The 17,765-nt window shown below is 31.6% G+C and overlaps 2 protein-coding genes across 2 annotated transcripts; both read right to left on the reverse strand.

Moving 5' to 3' along the window:
• Nucleotides 1–437: 437 nt before the first annotated feature.
• Nucleotides 438–3,302, reverse strand: LOC145599149 (FCS-Like Zinc finger 8-like). Its single transcript, XM_081655559.1, has 3 exons — nucleotides 2,651–3,302; nucleotides 1,611–2,548; nucleotides 438–838 (listed from the first exon to the last, which is right to left on the reverse strand). Exons 2-3 carry the CDS (start codon nucleotides 2,543–2,545, stop codon nucleotides 769–771), a joined length of 1,005 nt encoding a protein of 334 aa, XP_081511685.1. The 5' UTR covers nucleotides 2,546–2,548; nucleotides 2,651–3,302; the 3' UTR covers nucleotides 438–768.
• A 9,754-nt stretch (nucleotides 3,303–13,056) lies between these two features.
• On the reverse strand, nucleotides 13,057–17,369 carry LOC145598732 (uncharacterized). The gene is made up of 10 exons (XM_081655118.1): nucleotides 17,040–17,369; nucleotides 16,500–16,664; nucleotides 15,985–16,165; nucleotides 15,841–15,897; nucleotides 15,687–15,757; nucleotides 15,099–15,177; nucleotides 14,962–15,021; nucleotides 14,192–14,277; nucleotides 13,995–14,055; nucleotides 13,057–13,618 (listed from the first exon to the last, which is right to left on the reverse strand). The coding sequence occupies exons 1-10, from the start codon at nucleotides 17,240–17,242 to the stop codon at nucleotides 13,232–13,234; spliced, it is 1,350 nt and encodes a 449-aa protein (XP_081511244.1). The 5' UTR covers nucleotides 17,243–17,369; the 3' UTR covers nucleotides 13,057–13,231.
• Between the last annotated feature and the right edge of the window lie 396 nt (nucleotides 17,370–17,765).

Here is a 17,765-nt window from a genome sequence, read left to right on the forward strand (position 1 = left end):
ACTCAATTATATGAACAAAATAATTGAATTTCCTTGGTTATTATGTCATGTATTTTGGATCTTATCAATTGTGGTAGTTGTTTGGATGATTACTCAACTAAAGTAAAATGGACAAAAAAATTGGTATGAGTCTTGAGATATAATTATTGATCAACCAAGATGGACAAACAAGACAGGACATAGCTTTAATGGAATAAGTTACTAAGGGACCCCACTTTACTATTTTTTTTAATTGTTTATATTGCATGATTGAGTATTAATAAATCATTTTTTTCAAAGATAAAAGAAGAAAATTTCATCATTAAAACATAATCAACATCATTTATTACTAATATACTCATAGTAATATCTCCATTTCAAATTATTTATAACGATTTGACATAAAATATAAATAAAAAATATTTAATCATTGCTAATAATATAAAAAGAGGTAGTAATAAAAATAATTTAGTACGGAATATAAAAATTGGGAGAATCAAAATTTAGGTCATCATTATCATCAGAAATCAACTCTACAAATTTAATTTTTTTCACATCTAATATAATACCTCAGCATCTCCTATTCTCCTCTCTCTTATACAAATTGTTGGACAAAACTTCTTAAAGACTAAACCAACATTGAGTAAAGAAGGGATAAATTAAAATTAAAAAAAAAAAAAGGGATTTTAATTAGGTTATTATATAATCAAAAATAGTAGGAAAAATTGGGGAGGTTTTTAGGTAGCTAATTCTGGTTTGAAGATGCTGAAATTCTCTGAGAACAAACTTCTAGTTCTCCACTTCATCGAAAAGCATTTCTTGGCAGCGGCATTCTTGACTGCAAAAGGCCTTTTCCCCTCTGTATTTCATAAAAAATTGTGCAACTCATTAGTACATCGAAAACGCCTCGTAAATTGAAATAATAATAGATCACATTTAACTTTAACCAACTAAAAATAGTCCTACTATATACTCGTAGTCTCTTATAATGTATGTACATATAATGATATGAAGTTTAACCGCGATGAAAATCACTGCGAGCTAGATTTCTTAATGGGTGCTCTCATAAGAGCATAATTAGGTAACAATTTTGATTTTGTTTAATGATACAATGGGAAGAAGATAATGATCAAGTATTGACAAAATTTGTTAAAAAAGAGGTTAAATGTAGCCTATTATTATTAAAAACACAATGAGTACTAATTATTGTAAAGAATTCAAAGTAGTGATCCATTCATAAAGTACCCTACATATTCAATTGGCTATGCCTACTTGCTTAGATCAATAGGCCAAATTCTTAAAGGTACAATGATTGATTGGATCAAATGCAATAATTAATTGGACCAAGTCTATATTAAGAATTAACACACAAACTACTCTATATGACTATAATGGCAAACCTTATACAATATCATATTTCTACTAATCAAGATAACAATGGATATCAATAATACCAATACTCATTTTCTTTTTCGTTTCGACCCTGATTACTAGTTCAAATTACACTATTAAAGAGTAAAATGATTACGGACTCGGGACGAATAGAGTGTAACATTATTAGCACAATCAAGATCACAACATTTCACATAGAAAATTAAAAAAAACGAGAGTAAGAGTGAATTTGTATATACCTGTACATGTAAATGTCACTCCCTTCACCAAGCTTCTTCTTGCAATGGTGACAAAAACTAAGGAAATTCTCAGGTGATGAAATCGAATTTCCAAATTTAGACAAATACCCATTTCTCCTAGATGAAAAGGATGAAGACCCAACAACACCACAACAACTTTGAACAATGCAATTCCCAAAAATATGAGTAGTTTTAGGGTTTGGACCATGAGATATTACACAAGTATAATCCTCAGATAATTCCATATCACTCAATGAAAGATTATCATTTCCACCATTATTTCCATTGGATTCCTGAGGATGAACTTGTGAATCCTTGTTTCCAAAAGGCCAATAACTGTTTTTGGGTGTTTTAATCCCAAATTCTCTTGGTGATTCAGGGGAAAAACAGGGGAAAACAGAGGATGGAGGCAGGGGAGGTACTTGAATTCTAAGTTGTGAACCAAACACAACTAATTTTCTTTTCTGTTGCTTGGAATTTGTTGTGTTGTTGTTGTTGGTGGTGTTGCTGGTGTTGTTGGTAGTGTTGTTGGATTCAGAACTGTTTTCATCAATGAGAGCAAGTCCAATACCCTTTGTGTTGTTGGGTTGTTCCCAAGAGTGTTGTGAGTTTGCTGAGATGGTTTTTGGGTTTTTATTAGTGTTGTCAACAACCCAAAATGAGTTTGCTAAAGCAGTGAATGCTTTAGTATCAAGGATTGAAGTTGGACTCATTATTGGATCATTCAGTGTAGAAGCCGGCGACGGCGAAGGCGAAGAGGAAGATGATGAAGAAGAAGAAGAGGAAGAGAAGAAACTCTTGAGAAATTTAGGAGAGTTGAGGAAAAATGAAGTGGGTTTTGTGGATTTTTCAGGTGGAATCCATGAACTATTATTGTTATGATCAGCAATTATGCCTTGTGTACTTGTCACTTGTCTTGATCTTTTCCTCAGCATTCCCTTCAAAAAATAAATAAATCAAAACATTGTCAAAAAACACACAATCCAGTAGTATAACCATACATATTTAAGCAAGAAAAAAAAAATAGCTAAAAAAATTACCTTTTTCCAAGAAGAAAACTTGGGAAATTGATGAAATTTAAAACTCCCAAAAAATCAAAACTTGGATCTCTCAACAATAAGACCAACCAAAACCCAGCTGAAGAAATGGGTAACTTGGTTGAAAGATGAAAACTTTAATTGAATTGATTAAAAATGAAGATCAAAGAATCAAATGGGACCACCAAAATCCACATGCAAAACCCATGTGAGAGAGAGTTTTAGAGCTTAATACTCCTAAAAACTGCTACTACTACTAGTGAATCTGCTGCTGCTGCTGCTGCTGCTACTGTAGTTTATCAGTTGCAGAATTTAGTTTTCCTGATCCCAATACAGAGAAAAAACACTCATTTCCATTATTTTCTCTAATTTTTTTTAATATATATTTTGCAAAAAAAAAAAAAAAATAGAGAATTTCTCTCTCTTAAAAATTGGTTGGTGCCTTGGTGGGTTAATCAGTAAAGCCCATAAATTGCGCAGGTGTAAGTTTTATCCACTTTCAGCTATTTTTTTTTTTATTTTTTTTTTTTATAAAAAAATAATTTTAATTTTGAGTTTCTGTGAAACTGCCCACGGATGTGCTGAAATTTAGTGAAAAAGAGGAGAGAGAAAGTGGTGGAAAAAAAAGGAGAGAGAGAGAAAGGGGAGTTGGAAAAGAGTGAGGGAGTTTTTCAGTTTAGAGGGACTGCCTTTATAAAAAGAGGAGAAGAGTGTCAATTTAACACACTAGGCCCCCCACCAAGAAATTATAATTATTTAGATATTGATGTGGGTCATTTTCATTTTTTGTTTTTGCTTGTGATTTTCTCATATGTATTCTATTTTATTCTTTAAATATTTTTTGCATAAATTGAGTGTTCTTTGAAGTTGTTGTATAAACATTTTGATATTTTATTACTATATAATTGTTAATATGTATTGTACTTGTATCAATTGGATGATGTAAAGTAAGCAATCAATATATAATCAGGTAATCAACAATTATTTCGCATAACCTAATCCATTTTGAATTATTTGTAGGTTAAGTATATGTGAGCTGAGTTTGAGTAACATTTTTAAATAAGTAGTAAACTGCTAAATGTCGTTGTGAAATTGCTTTACTTTGGACTACATTGCCCTTTATATATGTATCTTTCAAATAATGTTCATTTTTAAAGTTATGTTGAACAGATATGGGAGCTATCAGCTATGTATGTCAATCACCACCCCATTTCTAACTTGTGTAAGTGGTTAATGTGACGATTGATTATGGTCTTAGATTATTTAAATATCATTGGCGATTTAGACCATGTTAGTTTTATTATTATCAGTTCATATATTTAGGGCCTGTTTTCTTACATTGAAATTCAGTTCAGTTCAGTTAAATTCAGCTCAATTCAGTTTAGCTCAGTTCAGTTCAGTTCAGTTCAGCTCCTAATTTTCTTCTCTTATAAAATATTCATTTTAGTTCAGTTCAGTTCAGCTGAGTTCAGTTAATGAGAACAGGCCCTTAGTGTTATAGTATCACTATTTTATTATAAACTCTTGTCATGTATTTGAGATTTGTATTTATTTGGGTTAAGTTCCCTTTCATACGTAATGTCTTAAAGTACTAACACATCTATTAGGACTGTAACTATTTATTTTCAACCTCTATTTTTTTTTTTTACTTGTTTAAGTTGTTTTGTAGTAAGAGACTAGGAGGTTTCAGATATTTATGGACATCAAACATCATTGTCTCAATGAGAAAGAAAACCCACCTTTAATTTCTTTTTTGTACAAAATACTGTACACCCTTAAATACTGTAAACAAAACATAGTACTAAAAAGTGTTATTATTTGCATTGCGTTAAAGCATCAAACAATGTTGTTCTATACAAAATTAATTCCCACAACCCACTTTTTAAAAGAAATATGAGTGCTATTATTAATTTCTACAGTATTTATATAATTCATTTTAACTTTCTTTGATAATTCTTTTAAGAAGATCGATGTATAGGGTATAGTGATATCCCTCATGTTAGAACTTGCTAGATGCATATATATCTACAAGAGTTACAAGTACATCAAATTCTCAAATCACATACTTCCTATTTTTTCTTCCAATACTCGTACTAGTTTTATATAATACTATTTACCAAATTTCCTTTAACTACTTTTTCTATATTATTTAATCATAACAAGCTAAGGGACCTAGGGACGACACACACGATCTCATGCTCGATAATTTTTACAAAAGGATGGTGGGTATTTTTTTTTTAAAAAAATAAGGATAATAGTATATTTTTTTTTACAAGAATGGTAGTTTTTTTAAAATTTAATAAAAATGAGAGGGGTATTTTGGGAAAGTGGAATTCATCACCTAAAATCCCTTCTCACTCTATATAATACTATAGAAAAAAAAATATATGTAGTTTGTATATATCATGTAGGATAGTAAAATTAAAAATAAAATTTATTAATGGTCAAAGTTATGTGAAAATTAAAGTATAAAAATTATTTACTCCTTATGAATCATTTTTTTTTTGGTGTTTAGAAAGGTATAAGAGCGAGGGTGAGAGTCGATCCCAGAAAAACCTGAAATCGGAAGGAAAGCTTTAACTACTTGAGCTATCCTTCGCTCTTTGTATGAATGGAGGAGTATGTATTTTAGATAAATAACGAGGGTAGGTTAAAAGTTGGGTAAAATTTGCATAAGGTGTAGTAAATGTACTGTGAAACAAGGTTTACCTTTCATTCTCTTTTATTTTTCCTCTTATTAATAATCGAGCGATGAATCAATGATTACTTTATTGTTCCCTCTTCGTGTGGGATTTATCAATAAGCTGACACCTGAGTTTTTGTCTTTTAGTGAACTGCTCTCTTTATTTTTATCTTTCTTTACTGTTATATTTGTCAGCACTGTTCAGACTGATTGTGTGGCGTACAAAAACGACTATTTCAATATTCTCTTCAAAATATTATTATTTCGTCCCATTTTATTAACGCACAGTTATGGGGTGAGTTAAATGTAGTGACAATCAATTTATAAAAGTGATGCACTCTAAAAAATTAAGAGGTAACGCTTTATAGTTTATATGAAGTACTTTATATGTATTTACTAACTATTGTATTTGTCTAGTTAATATTCGTAGGAAATAAGCTTACAACTTTACTTGTGAATATTTAAAAGAATTAATTAATTAGGAAGCTCACCTTATATTTAAAATTGTGAATATTTAAAAGAATTAATTAAGTAGGACCATTACACGTACGCATGCATATCAAAATTGTGAAGGGTGGTGAAGTTGCTGACCATTCTAAACCTTTTACCAACTGCTGTGGTTTATTCTAGTACACAGTTTCCACTTCAGCCGTCATTACCAATCAAAATACAACTATTATTGCAACTTCCTTACTATTGGTTTACATGCATGCTTAGTAAGAAGATCAAATAATATGGAGTACATCATGTACTATGAAATTTTATCTTTGAGACCTTGACTATACTAGATGATGGTATGACCACCCCAAGTTCCCTGTATATGTCAAAAAAAAAAAAAAAAAAAATTCCTGTATATATTTTTCACAAATTTTTATTTACACTAACAATCAATGAATCATTACATTTACGGAAAAATTAAATGACGTGTTTAATATCATTTGAATTGATTTCATATTGAATATAAGTCATAAGATTCTTAATACATTTATTTAATCATACGTAGGGCCTGTTCACTTCAGCTTAATTTCAATTTGATTCAGTTCCAATCAGTTTAGTTCAGTTCCAATCAAATCAGTTCAGTTCAGCTCCTAATTTCCTACTCTCATAATATATTCAGTTCAGTTCAGTTCAGTTAAGCTCCAATCAGTTCGGCTCAATTCAGTAAATATGAACAGACCCTACGCATGACAACATATGCTTTTATTGTTATAAAAGTCTTATTAATTTCAATTGTAGACCTTTCAAGTTTTTTTTTTTTTTTTTTAAAATTTTTTTTTTATTTTTTATATATTTTTTTTAGAACAAAAGACAATTTTTAAGCTTGAATACTACTCCGTATTTAAGTGAATTTTCTGTTTCACTCTTATTCAGAATCTACCCAAAAAAATTCCTAGTTATTATAGCAAACCTAGATTTAATATAATCGAAGCAGTTTTTTTGTTTTTTTTTTCCCCAAAAAATTAATAAAAAACCATTAATTTGAGGAAAAAAAAGATCGTAAGAAACCCTTGATTATATTCAATCTTATGACTTATAGAACTATAGAAGACACGCACTAAGGATATACGCAGTATTTATTAGTGTATATTTCTATACTACTTCACTACGTTAAATGGATGATCAATTAGCATAATTGGTTCGAGTTTCAAAGGATTAATATTCAAGATATGAGATCAAATTTCATCTATGTTACCGCCCTTAAAAAATTATATTGTTTGTATTATAGTTTATAATTGAAATAATTAGACATAACATATACTTCCTCCGTTTTCTTATACTTGCAACAGTTTGACTTTTACACTATTCATGTACTCCACTTTGACTAGCTTTGACGATTTATAGCTAAGAAAAAATATAGTCATGTGTGATCTTGTTAGATTCGTTTTGTTTTATACTATTTTAATATCTAACATTTATAATTTTTACATATTGCTAATTAAAGATATAAACGATTGAAATAATGCATCGGCAAGCGTGAAAAGAGAAGTGTTGCAAATAGTACAATTACAAATATACCCTTAATATATGCTGATAACGCTATTAATATCATTTCATGGTAGGGCTTGTCAATCGCATTTTTCGAAAGAAATAATAAAAAGAATAGACCGTTGTTACTCACAAACCAATAATCGTAATCACATCATTTCAATATTAGGTCTCACATTTCCCATCGTTCCATCAAAATGTTCTCCAATTTCAAAGATTCTTCACGCACTAATATATGTTTCTTACACAATACAAGTAGCTTTTTACGCCTACATATTTATTCATCATCATTAATCAACACAAAGTAGATTGGTGGGCCTTTATCTTTTGTTTTGGTATAGGAGATCGATCATGTAAAAGAATAGTCACTTGTATCATGCACTAACATGGTTTTTTGCAGCTTTTTTTTACCCCACATTTAAATCATTAATGTAGAAAATAAAGTAGATAGATATACCTCACATATAAAAGATATAGATATATATAGATCCCTCTAATGTACGAGTAATAGCCAAGTAGGACACCCTTATGTCTCTCAATTTGCATGGATTCCTTTACAATGTAGCCATATATCAACAATTTCCTAAGATAATCATCTCAATTATAAAGGTATTCCATATCTAAAATTCGAAATAAATCTTGTATACTACGTATAATACTGTCTTTGTTACTTTCTTTACACACACCCAAAAAAAAAAAAAAAAAAGAAAGAAAAAACAAAAAAACCTCTAATAAATAGCCATTTGGCGTCCTTGATCATTTGGAGTTTGAACTATAATCCACACGAGCAAAGAATAATATACTAGTATATATAGTGCCTTAATTAAATTAGCAAAGGTGTAATATGAAAATTACACAAGTCATGCATACTATATAAAATGAGCTAAGGTTGCTAAAACACTATAATGACCATATTAGCTCACTGTCTATCTATTTAAAGAAAATCTTACTGTTTGACTCAATTTTCCAACAACTAGCTTTCTCATATTGAAACAAGGTGACATCTTGTCATGCATCTTGAAGGAAAAAAAAAACAATAATTTAACAAAAGAAACCTTACTTTTTCATTACTTTTGTTGGTGCATGAATGGGAAAATATATTTTTGGGTATGTGAGTATTATTTTTTCCATAATTTGAAGAATAAGTTTAAAATTTTTTTGTCGAAAAATGAAGATATGGTCGTATATTATTGTCCCTTCATTGATCAAGTTGGCCTTAGCTTTACCTCGAAAAAGATAGTCTCAATATAACATTACTCCGTATACAAGAACTTTAACACTCCTAGAAAGAATTTCAATTGTTCCATATAATTAAGGAAAAGGTAATTTTAGACTAACAACTCTAAAAATTAATCTCTACCTCCTCTACTTTTCACCATCCAATTAAGTATGAGAATATAAGCCAAGTCTTTTTAACTAATTAAGTTAATAGTTCTTCTTTCTTGTAAGTTTTTTTTGGTTGTTATTACTTTGTAATGTTTCTCTATATATATTTATGTTATTGGGCAATTTGATGGGAACGGACATCATTCTTTTTCATTTCAATTTTAACTTCAAAAAAAAAAAGGTTAAGTTAGTTGTTGCATACTTGCATGTAAAGACATTCATCTATCTTGAAAAAAAGATGTTAATTGAATATAAACAAAAAATAATTAAAATAAATTATCCTACTATGAAGTGTGATATTGAAAACGTATTACAGGGTATTTAGGTTATGTAGTTATTATCAAATTGGCAAAAATTGTTTTAATTTGTATTATGATTCCATGATTTATCAATTGAAATAAGGAAATTTGATGGGTTCAAAATTATTGTTCCATTACATATCTATATCAGCCCCTACAAAATTATATCAACTTTGAAAAATAGGTAGTAGACAAAATGGATAAGTAGGATTTGAGAGCTATATTAATATTAGCAAATTGCAAAATTATTAGGAGCCTTTTTTCCGTCTATTCGTCTAAATACCTACAAACCTAGGTTTTCTTTACTTTGTAATTTTGCATTTCTAATCTATCTTAAAACACCTTAATTATTATTGAAAAGCCATAAAAATGGTTTGAAAAATGATGACCTTAAATCTATCGTGTAAAGGTAGGTTTGAAACTAGCTACTCCACAATTTGTTACCTATATAATCTTTAATTTATTATTTTACTACAGTTTTTTTTTGGTAGAGTTACAATGCTACTTTTGCTTTCAAACGTAGGGTTTATTTTGCAGCAATTTTTGTGGCATAGCAATATCCAACGTTGGCTGCCCATAATGGGTGACATGACTTTGCTTACGTGAATGTTGTGCTAGATGTAGATTGATTTTATTTTGGGTTACTATTAATCATTTTTGGGAAATCTTTTTCTATGATGATTTTCATTCCTTGATGCTCCAGTATAATGCTTCATTCATGCGTGATTATATTTCGCAATAGACCGGTGCACCCAAGATGATGTGTGTGATAAAGATATATTGGTGGATGCATTACTTGTACCATTTTTTTTTTTTTTTTTTGTTTTTATGTACATACATCTTGTTGTATATATGATGGTGTACCTGTTGGTCGCAAAAAATTGTGAATGAAAGTTCTTCATTGACCAAAGAAGGTTGAGTAATAGAATCAATCACGTTTAATTATTTAGAGTGAAAGAGGACGGATGACCGATAAAGTAGTGTAAACGAAAGAAACATTATAATGTATACGATAAAATATATTTGGATCAACTATACGAATCAGACTATGGTACGTAAATTGATAATGAATATTAATGATAATTCGTACATCCATTTGTAATTATTGTCCTTATCTTAAATGTTTACTTTCAAAGCGATAGATGTACTAAGATGATTAGTTTTCTAGATCATATCAACTTACAAGTACTAATTTAAGACTTTTGTGATGCTAGGTGTTAGATAAATTTATGAACCTCTTTCCTCCTTCCCAAATACACTTCTCTTCCTAACTAGCCAAAAGAGGTCATGAAAAAGAGTTGAATCTTATATAACCAGAAATAGTATCTTAAATGGAATAAAAAGATGAGACTATCTAACTTGTTACCTCGCACAAACCGAAGTCTCCTTAATTTTATCCAATTACCTTATCTTCTTTATTATTTTATGCAGTCTTTTTCAATAATTTTCCTTTGCTACATCACTTTCAACTTTCACATTAACATCAATTAAAAAAACAAGGTGTCATAATAAGTTTCATTTGTCTTTATTTCCACTTGGAAATCAATTCTTTTTGGCCCCACTTCACATGCCTTCTTTCCCTTAAACTTTGAGTGTTTAATTGACCCCTCTTATTTATCTCAATAATATAATGTTATATTCTTTAATCAACATATATTTTATATTTAAAAGAAATTGATTAAAAGGTAAAATTAAGTCTTAATGATTTTCATGGTGTTGGCCATTAATTTATAGAAATAAATAAATATTTCTTATGTGCTCTTTATAAGGCAACCATTATAGTATGAGCAATTGTAGAGTATTAATTGGTTTGACCAAAAGATCCTTACTTGGACATAATCCGATCCCCTTCGTGCACCATAGTGTCCACAAATGTAAATTTATGACATAAAAAGTTGAAAATTGTCTCATAAGATATTGTTAAGTCAGGTTATAAGCACTATAAATGGTTGAGGTAAATTGCTTCAAAGGATTAGATTATTATTAATTAAAAAATTTTATGAATCAAAATTTCTTAGTCAATTAGGTGTTTAATGTTGATCAAGTATTAAAGAATATGAATTGTCATAAATCATAATAATTATAATAGTAATAATAATAATAATAGTAATGTTTCATGTTGATATCGGACCCCATTAGGACCATCACATCATCACAAATTCACCGTAATAATAACTTGGGCTTCCTTTTAACCACAATGTATATCTAAATGTTTATGGTAATTGCTTTCTTAATTATAGCTTGATGACTTTCATTTTATCATTATTATCTTGGTGGTTATGATCTTGCTTTCCTCTATTCTAGTACTTCTCTTTTTTGGAGGGGGGGGGGGGGGGGGGGGGGCGGTGTGGCAAAGACTCAAAGAGCCATAGCTATTTTGTCAATAAGTTAAATAAAAACCGAAACATTTAAATTAAAGAAACTTATTATAATAATATATAAATAAGCTCGATTAAAACTCACTTTGCTACGCAATCACAAAAACATAATGAACGAAACATGAACATTGTAGTGCTTGACTCGTTAGTGTTTATAAACAACATTGTCACGTTGTTTATGACAAATTGACAATTTATAAACATCTATATATTGATCAATTGTTTTTGGTCAAGTGCCACAAGTGGTCATAAAATCTAGAACAAGAATTTGTAAAAAAGGAATATACGTATAAGAGAGATTTATAACAAGTAGTTACTTAATAAAATCACCTTTGGATCAACAATATTAAAACTTAGTGCAGTGGGCCCAATGTGTTCATTATGGTATCATATTCCATTAAGATTGTCTAAAATCGAGATAAAAGAAATGTGTTTGGGTAAGAGTAATAGCACTTTTGACCCAAAAAGATAAGAGTACTCTATCAATATTATAATTAGGGATCCAATAATTAGAAACCAACGCAGTAATTAACTTAATGTTAGCATTGATTGTGATTATGCAAAGAGCTTATAAAATTTGTTGAAATTGATGGGTGTCAGTCAGGTAGCATGTAAGTGACGTATACTGTAGTGAAAACACTATATTAATTATTTATATTTATGATATCACCCCTTTTAGTACATATTTATGTGTAGTGGGTGTAATTTTTTTAAAGCAAAGAAAATGACCTTACTGAAAACAGCTTTAATTTGTTGAAAGTAGGGAAAAGATAAGAGAATTTCCACCCGGATAAGTTTAATCTCATGGTCTAGTCGTGAGACAACTAATTCTTACCACTAGACGAAGACTAGCTTAATGTTTTCGAGAGTAGACCCAAAGAAGTGAGCGTAGTATAGTTTATAAATAGGAAAAAAAGGGGGAGAGAGAGGGGGTGAACATTAATTGATTTGAAAAGGGAACCACTTTGATAGATTTGTCTTTGTCTTTTAGGCCCAACCAACTACACTATTGTCTTTAACTTATGAATTATTGAAACATAGCCGAGCTAGTGGCATTGGGTATCTAATAATCTATCAATTCTTAGGAATCATTAGGATAGGTATTTGGCTCCATAGGCATTAACTCATCAACCAAAATATCAGGATTTAGGTTTTTCACGATTTCAAACGTTGGGTGTAGAGTCCGTTAGAGCAGTGATGTAAAACGAGATTCAATCTCAAATCTTAAATACAGTAGCACTTTCAATATTTTAATAACAAGTAAATGGACATTTATAAGAACAGAAAAAAAAATAAATAAAATGTAACCCGAAATAACTCTCTGTGGTTTTATTTATTTCCCTCCTGTCATAGCTGAGATAGAGCCCATCATCGGACCTAGTATCACTCAGCACATTGCGATGCTTACTTAATCTAATTTCTAATGGATTATGTATCTTTAAAATGTTTCCTTTTCCCTTTATATTAAAAAAAAAGGATATGTATAGTTATAAGAAGAAGAAAAGATTCAAGGTTATGCACATCTGAAGTTATAGTTAGTTGGATGTAAGAAAAACAAAATTTGAAAGCATGAGTAATGAATTTAAGTGGTTAGTAGTCCATACAAAGAGGTTGGAATGAAGCCTCTGCAGCAGCAGGATCGAATTGCCCATACAGTGTAGCTGGATAAACAATATGAATACTTCGTAAGAGATATCTAATAAATTACAAAATTCTTTTTCGCGGAAAAAGTGATACAACAAAGGGCATGGCAACACATTCTACCTTAGTATTACATGTGAGAATTCTCAAGCTCTAAACCATGTGTAAAAAACTTCAATAAAAATAAATGAAGAGCTAGCTAATAATCGTTTCATTGTTTAAATTTCTTATCATTTCTAGTCTTCTTTCTGAAATCGCGTTTCTCATCAGAATACTGCTTTTTTCTTAATAAACTGCTCATTGCAGCATTTAGGGCATCAGCAGCAGCAGAGAAAACCGTACTTTCTACAGACACACTTCCTTGCAACTTCTCTAGCAATTGATCTCCTCCAGGTACCTCTGTATCTTCCAAAACTCTAGGCTCAAGATCTGAATCATTAGACATTTTCTTAAAACTCGACACAGCTCTGATGCGTGCAAAGGATGACTCTTTTGAACCAGGTAAATTAGAGGCACCAGTAACCATCCATAACAAGTTTCCTGACAACGTCATCCCAAGTCTTGTTGGGATGAATGTTTCTCCAGGTACAGGAACCACCTGCAGATAGTCGAGGTTAATACATCTGAAACTTCTGTAGCTAATAAAGCTTTACAATTATGTCACATGGTAGATAACATTCTGGAAAGAGAACTAGTCAAGCATCTGAAAGTAGTCTTGAGGCATGGATGCAAAGACTCAGCTCAATTGAAGATTAGAGGACAAAATTTGGATGCAAAGGTGCTTACACATTTGATCCTTAGATTCCTGGCAATAAAGTACTCAGACTACTACATGACTAGCTAGAGGGACCAGTGACCATCTAATGGGGTAAGGCGGGCGGGTCAAGGGATGGACAACAGGGACAGCCCAACAATTTACAACCGTTGTCCTGTTCCACGAAAATTAATTCTCACTAAATTTAATATGAACCTACCTTGAGCGTGGAAAGCCTTTTGGCTGAGAGGTCACAGCCCAATAATAATATCCCTTGCAAGCTGAAATACAAAAGAAGAAATCATATGAGAAAATGTGGGACTAAGACAAGAATTTAATTATATATCTAAAGAACAAGTCTAATATCAGAACATCGATAAGAGCAAATCAAAAGACAAAGGAATTTCAAGAGCTTGCCTCTGAATCGCGACTGCAACTAATGACCCATCAGCAGTGGCATATAGATCAGTAACAGCCGGATGGTTTTCCTCTGATAAATTTGCCTTCATTAACCAGAGCAACATGCGTAAGATTTTGACAAATCAACAATCGACAATAAATACAGAGAATATCTAAAAAGCAAAATATTTTTTTTATAAGGCATTATGCATTATCCACCAAATAGCTGTAGATTGAGATAATTGATAATAGCTATCATACTTCAAAAGAACAAAAAACAAAAACAGTAAAAATTCCACACAGCTCAAATTCATCACAATTAAACTCAAATTATCAAATTCATTATGCACTTTTATAGCAAAGGTGGTTGCACAAGAGGATGATAGTAAAGGCACTGCATAAATTCAAAGCCTTTGGCTGAACAGTCTTTCTCAATCCTCGTAGCAGGCTAAAATGTCTGCAGTAATTTGATTTTTATCAAATATAACCCTAAACAACCAAGAAAAACTAATGGCTTAAAATGGCACTGTTGAACCTCAACAACTTAAGTGCGGCATTCCGGCATATCTAGACTCTAGTTAGCTCAACACTATCCTTATGTCAAGTAGCTAGATACCATAGCCTGCCTACTTCCTACTCCAAAGTTGAAAATTATCAATTGACGTAATCAGCTTATTAATTCACCACAGGTAGACAGGTTCAGTTTTCTTTTAGCTCATACAACGATAATTCAAGAGTAGGAGTTGTACGGAAATGCAAAATTTTATTCCTTGAGCATAATGACATACCTCTCTTCCCACATCACTTGTGCAAAGAAGTGACCCAGATATAACATCCCACATGCAAACCTGAAAGCAAAGAGAAATCAGAATCCAATATAAACTGGCCCTCTTCCACAGAAGCAAAAAAAAAAGATCTCACTCACAGTTGAATCACCACTTCCTGACACAAGAAAGCCCTGTGGGAAATCTGAGTTGTGCACAAAAGTGAGGCATGACACAAACCTGGAAAAAGATAAACAGAAAAGAACTTATTGAATTCTGTATAACACTAATCAGGCTGCATAGAAGTCCAAACTCCAAATGTGCAATGTACCATCATGGCCTAACTCAACTAATTAATTACTAAGAAAGATAGAAGCACAATTTGCTCAAAATGCTAAGTGGAATCATGTATTATTTGTTGAATTCATAAGTTTGTTTGAGGGAATCGAGAAAATTAGAAGTCCAAATGAACAACTATGTGATTCTAAGAATCTGATTCAACTTCAAATAGTGAAAGAAATAGCTATCAAGAATCCATGAATTTGGATATGTAAGATGGATTAAATATTATAAGCAAATTCCAAGCAGAAATGTAGAATTTGTGAAAACCTTTTCACCTTCTAAGAAATGATTGTACATTCACATTAAGTATCAAAAGCATGCATCTAAGATGCAAGGCATAATCTCATCATTATCCACACCGATTTAAAAATAAACAGGAATGAAGACAGACAGATAGATAGACTCACTCTGAGTGACCAAGACAGAAGCTCTGAATCTCATGGACTCCTTTCAACGGATTTTTGGGGAACAAACTAACCTGTGACAAGAAATTTATTCAATATAGCAAGTTCAAGAGATAACAGCCTGCATACTCATACAGAGAAATGGACAAAAGGTTACACGAATTTTGAAGTCACGGTCAGCACTGACTATGAAACGTCCATCAGGCGAGAATTCCTGCAAGGAACAACAGGAGCCTCAAAACATGACCATGCATTCATAAGAGGTAAAGTGGTGGGCATTGGACTCTACTGATTTACATACCAGACTAGTAATGATGCTACAGTAGTGGCCAAAAATTGCCACAGCCTTCTTGTTGGGGATAGGCTGATTTTCAGCAATCCCTACAAGGTCTACAACCCAAACAACTCCGAATTTGTCCGCAAAACAGACATATTGCTCATCTTTGCTAATAGCAACTGCGCTTACCCTTTTCTCCGAATTTCTGTTCCATAAACAATCTAGAATACATCATAAGGTGAAAAGGGAAAGTCTAAGAATATGCAATTACTGCAACAAAAGACGAAGACATTGATTTTAAACAAGATACATGCTATCCAGAAAACAGGCTAGCCAACTAGCTTCAAGTTTAGTTATCACAGAATAAGCATCCGAATTAAGATTGGCAGGGTATAACTGTGTAAGGCACAAGACTGCAATAACATAAAATAAGTTCTCCTAATCACAATATGTTCCTGGCACTTGACAATAGAAGCAAACTCATTATATAGTAAAAATCTTTCCACAACCAAGACCCTCGACAAATTAGGAAAGCTTACACAGTACAAAGGCATTGCCAAGATTCCGCGCTCCATATTTTAACGAGCTTGTCATCACCGGCAGATACCAATAGCTTTCCTGAGTCACTAAAACGTACAGCTCTAATAGAATCTCTATGTAACATCTCCTTGGATTCATCTGCCAAAGTGACTGCACAATTTTTGCTGCAATGTGAAAAAAACTCTGAATTCAACCTTCAAGCATTACAATTGCACAAATAACAACCAAGTTCAACTTTAATACTCCATACAACTCATCATTCACTAAAACCGCTTGATCACTTAGAAACCAATCATTCCTAAGAACAAGAAAAATCATAAAAGAACACCCTTTTGTATATTCAAGTCAATTAAACTTCCACACATCAAAATCATATATTTAATGAGAAACCCCATTAACCCATTTTCAGAAATTGAATTCCCAACAAATAAAACCAAAAATTCAGGATTTTTTACAAATTAAATCAACATAAAGCAATGACATTGATAACAGTAATTAGTCATCATAATGAAATAACTATTGAAGGAAATCTGGCTTACATGAAATTGAAAATTCGGAGCTCAGAACCAACAGTTACTGCAATGGATTGATCGAAGGGATGAAGAGCAATAAGAGCAGGAGCAACCTCAGTTTGTAAGTAGGAATCTTTCTCCTCCAATTGGGTATCGTCGGTATCCTTCTCCTCCATCTGGGTTTCGTTTGTTTCTTTCATGAATTTCTCCTTCATCTGAGATTCCTCCATTGTTAAAAGTACTCCAATTTCCCCCAAATTTGGTTCTTTAATTTTTAGGGTTTTGCAGGGTTTAGCAAATTATTCAGAGTAACAGGTCAGGAGTCAAAGTTGGTCGTGTGTTTGTGAGTTGCGACTGTGTTGGGCTTCTTCTGAAGTCAGATTCATCTTCTGTAAAACCACTTGGGCTGACGGCTTGTCACACGGGAAAAACTGTATACGGGTCATTTACATATTTTCATGGTTATACAATTTTATTTTCTCTTGAATTTATCATTCGAACTCTCGTTAATTTATTGTGTATAGTGCTATATGTACCCCTTTTTTTTGTGGCATGTTATATGTACCCTTTGTTACAAATAAGCGTTATATTTTTATTCGGAGTATTAGTTTAGAAATCAATGACAAAACCAAGTGAAAAACAATCCATACAAGAAAATACACACCTTATCTTAAGGTGTGTGTGCACATTTTCAAAGGGAGGAGCATTAGCCATTGAAACAACTATTCAAGTACTTTGTGAAATGTAATTCTT

This window comes from Chenopodium album, chromosome 20 (genome assembly GCF_948465745.1).
Source record: "Chenopodium album chromosome 20, dcCheAlbu1.1, whole genome shotgun sequence".
NCBI lineage: Eukaryota > Viridiplantae > Streptophyta > Magnoliopsida > Caryophyllales > Amaranthaceae > Chenopodium > Chenopodium album.

Bases quoted from the DNA above. Each gene is read 5' to 3' on its own strand.
- LOC145599149 (XM_081655559.1), bottom strand. From the start codon at position 2,545: ATGCTGAGGAAAAGATCAAGACAAGTGACAAGTACACAAGGCATAATT. The intron at 839-1,610 runs GTATATACAAAT...TATGAAATACAG, and splicing joins AGTGACATTTACATGTACAG to AGGGGAAAAGGCCTTTTGCA.
- LOC145598732 (XM_081655118.1), bottom strand. From the start codon at position 17,242: ATGGAGGAATCTCAGATGAAGGAGAAATTCATGAAAGAAACAAACGAA. The intron at 16,166-16,499 runs GTAAGCTTTCCT...TTTATGGAACAG, and splicing joins TGGCAATGCCTTTGTACTGT to AAATTCGGAGAAAAGGGTAA. The intron at 15,898-15,984 runs GTATGTAAATCA...TGTTCCTTGCAG, and splicing joins GTAGCATCATTACTAGTCTG to GAATTCTCGCCTGATGGACG.